At 39.9% G+C, this 3352-nt stretch overlaps 1 protein-coding gene across 1 annotated transcript; it reads left to right on the forward strand.

Moving 5' to 3' along the window:
* Positions 1–419: 419 nt before the first annotated feature.
* Positions 420–1268, forward strand: LOC122919758 (olfactory receptor 6N2-like). Its single transcript, XM_044268942.1, has one exon. It carries the CDS (start codon positions 420–422, stop codon positions 1266–1268), a length of 849 nt encoding a protein of 282 aa, XP_044124877.1.
* Positions 1269–3352: the final 2084 nt, after the last annotated feature.

Here is a 3352-nt window from a genome sequence, read left to right on the forward strand (position 1 = left end):
ATGCAACTGAAAACCCACTCCCCTGTGGTGGCCAATGCTCACACAGTTTTACCCACAAAATCAAGCAGCTATTGGACCACATGTGTTTGCTGCAATGTGTGCCTGTACTCTTACACCTGACACCTGCAAGGTCAGACTACTGGGTGTTTGTAGTCTGTCACCATGGAAACATACATCTGCAAGGGCGCTTAGGATACAAACGGAAGGTGGCTTAGACAATAAAAGTTGATATAACTTTTACGCAACAGTGTGCAAACTTTGATGTTCCTCTTATTTATTGTCTTTAGATGAATATTTTGAAAAAAAAGGGTAGCAATGAGACCTCTGTTTCTGAATTCCATCTTGTGGGATTTTCAGTGTTAAGTGACTTAAGATATTACATTTTTGCTCTCATTTGTATCATTTATACTTTATCTATAATGGCCAATATGTTTATTATCATCATTGTCAAAAGTGACCAACATCTACACAAGCCCATGTACATCTTTATTGGAGCACTTTCGTTTCTAGAGATTTGGTACCCTTCAGTCACTGTTCCAAGACTACTATGGGCTTTGCTAACCCAAGCAGAGTCTATCTCTATAGCCGGCTGCTTAACTCAGTTTTTCTTCCATTTTTCATTTGGTGCCACAGAAAACTTTCTTCTGACCATTATGGCCTTTGACCGATTTGTCGCCATATGCAAACCACTGCACTATTTACTGATTATGAAGCAAAGTATTTGCACAAAACTACTATTGGGATCTTGGATCTTTGGGTTCCTAGTTGTTGCTATCCCTTGTTTACTGATCTCCAGACTCTTCTTCTGTTTTGAAAATGAGATTGATCACTATTATTGTGACTTTGCTCCTTTGATTAAATTGTCTTGCACTGAAACGTCACATATTCAGAAGATGGTCTTTGTTTCATCTTGTTTTGTAATATTGGGATGCTTTTTAGCAATCATTGTGTCTTATACTTGTATTATCCAAGTGACAATGAACTTCCCAACTTCCTTTGGAAGACAAAAGACATTTTCTACCTGTGCATCCCATCTAGTTGTTGTGATTGTCTTCTATGCTACGACCATTTTCATGTTTGTTCGACCTACTACTGGTCACCTATTACATTTGAATAAGATCATTTCTGTGATCCCGTCCATTGTAACTCCCCTATTGAACCCTATCGTCTACACCCTAAGAAACCATGAAGTAAAAGAAGCAGTAAAGAAGAATGTTCAAGACTTGAAAGTGAAGTCAAAATCAAACTTTACATCATTTTCATTATAAAAAGTGTTATGTAGGATCTTTTCCCCCCTAGCTACATCAGATACTACTGTAAAACTTAATACCTCAAGATTGCCTACATTATCTGCAGAATCCATCAGAGATCTACTCTGTCTGCTTGACTTGTAGCCCTTACCTCTGAACTCCTGACAGCTCATAAACACCCATTTGTGATAATTTGACAAGAATAGAGCTATAATGAGTGTTTATGATCTGTCAGGAGTTCAGGGATAAAGGCTACAGATCCAGCTTCTCTCTGATGGATTAAGGGAAAATGGAGAATCAGTAGTCTTCAGATGCAGTGAAAGGGAAAGCTGTGGAGAAAAACTGTTGAAACTTTTCAATAAAGACCAATAAAAAAAATATTGTATCATCAAATGAGTAAAATGCAATGATAAAAGTTGCCCCAAATGTGTCCATAGCATGTTAGAGATGTCTAGGTCACAGCTCCAGAATAGCCGTGACTGGTGGAGGGATAGCAGATGATAAAGAACATTGTTGTAACAATGGTTGAATGATTCAATTTGGATGCAAATACGTTCAACCCTAAATTGAAAGTGCCCCCAAAAACTTTTACCCCTTTTTTTCTAAATAGTCCAAAAATGTTTGCTTTTTGGTGACAAATGCCTGCCGGTGTGTATACAGAGACACCTCTTCGGATCATGAGATCCTCCTTCTTCATCTTTCCTGTCTGATAGGCTGATGCTTTTTTGAGAAATTCATCCCTCAAATTTCCAAACATTTGGTTTTAGACCAAATGTTTGGAAAATTAGGGTCCAATTTGATTTTCTAGTTCTAGTCATAGACAAGGTTCATAATCAAAAGTCCATCAGACCAGAGAATGAGCCAAAAGTGTGGTTAGTATCAGGCCAAGGTCAGCAGCATAGAGGGTGCTCAGACAATCCAATATTCAGGCATGGCAATAAATAAAGGGAACTTCAGAAGCAAGTTCAGGGAAGAGATGGATCATTTACTAATATCCACAAGTTCAGTAAGATGCATAAAAGCACTAAGCACACTAACTGACACTGTAATTGAGTCAAATTGCTTCAAATAGAACGCTTAGTGCTGCCATTGGCCGAACACCCAGGGTCTCTGGGTCGCCATTGTAAATAGCTGGTCGGCTGGTTTCTTTGATTTGCCAGACCACCGTGCATCCCGCACAAGAACCACCTGGCGTCTCCACCAGCCCTGCCAAAAAGTATACAGGCAGAGAGAGACAACACTGGAGTGCAGCAGGGTTAGGACGGTATATTATAATTAGTTGACAAAAGCATGTGACCTAAGTAAGTGCCGATTTCTATACTATTATTAAAATGTAATTGTTTTAGGTGGATATTGGTAAGGCCACACTTAGCATTCATGGTTTGAACCACACTGCATCCAAAAACTGTAACAGTATGCATTTTGCCATAAATCTGCATTTTTACCTGCAAAAATCATTAAACCAGGAACTAATAAAAATGTTTCTGTTCGAAAATGGCACACATCTTAGAAATTCTGTGTTAGGTATGTGAACTTAGAAGCTCAGTTGTATGTATGGTCTTACAGGTGTATCAGATGTTAAGTGAATTATTCTGTGTGGCACCAGTAAATTCTCACGGCATATACATACACTGATCAGATGACGCCCTGGGACAAACATAGGCATTGACAGTACTGCCATCTCTGTTCTATACAGAGTGCCAATTGCACAAATGAGAACCTAAATATGTAGCTCATGTAGCCATATATGGGTGAACGTGATGCTTGGCAGTGAGTGACCCATCTCAGCTTGCGACTGACTTGAGCAGGCATCTCCAGGTACTTCCTGTGTGTCGAGATGGGACCACAATGCAGAGCAGCAGGATGCCAATAATTGTCAGAATGGGAGCTCTTAGGGCATTGGTGAGCCTAACTTCTTTGTTTTGTAATCCGACTCCCAATAATTTTTACCTTCTGTACAACTCCTTTAACCCCTTAGTGACCAAAATACACCTTTTTATGGTGGTCACTATGCAGCCTTAGGCCAAGCCGCTGCCTTTTTTACAGCAGCCCAGTTTATGCTCTGCACGGGTCTCCTGTGCAGCAGAGATAGGAGACTCAGC

The sequence above is a fragment of the Bufo gargarizans genome, chromosome 9 (genome assembly GCF_014858855.1).
Source record: "Bufo gargarizans isolate SCDJY-AF-19 chromosome 9, ASM1485885v1, whole genome shotgun sequence".
Lineage (NCBI taxonomy): Eukaryota > Metazoa > Chordata > Amphibia > Anura > Bufonidae > Bufo > Bufo gargarizans.

What these genes read in the sequence shown, in the direction of transcription:
- LOC122919758 (XM_044268942.1), top strand. Translation starts at nt 420, where the DNA reads ATGGCCAATATGTTTATTATCATCATTGTCAAAAGTGACCAACATCTA.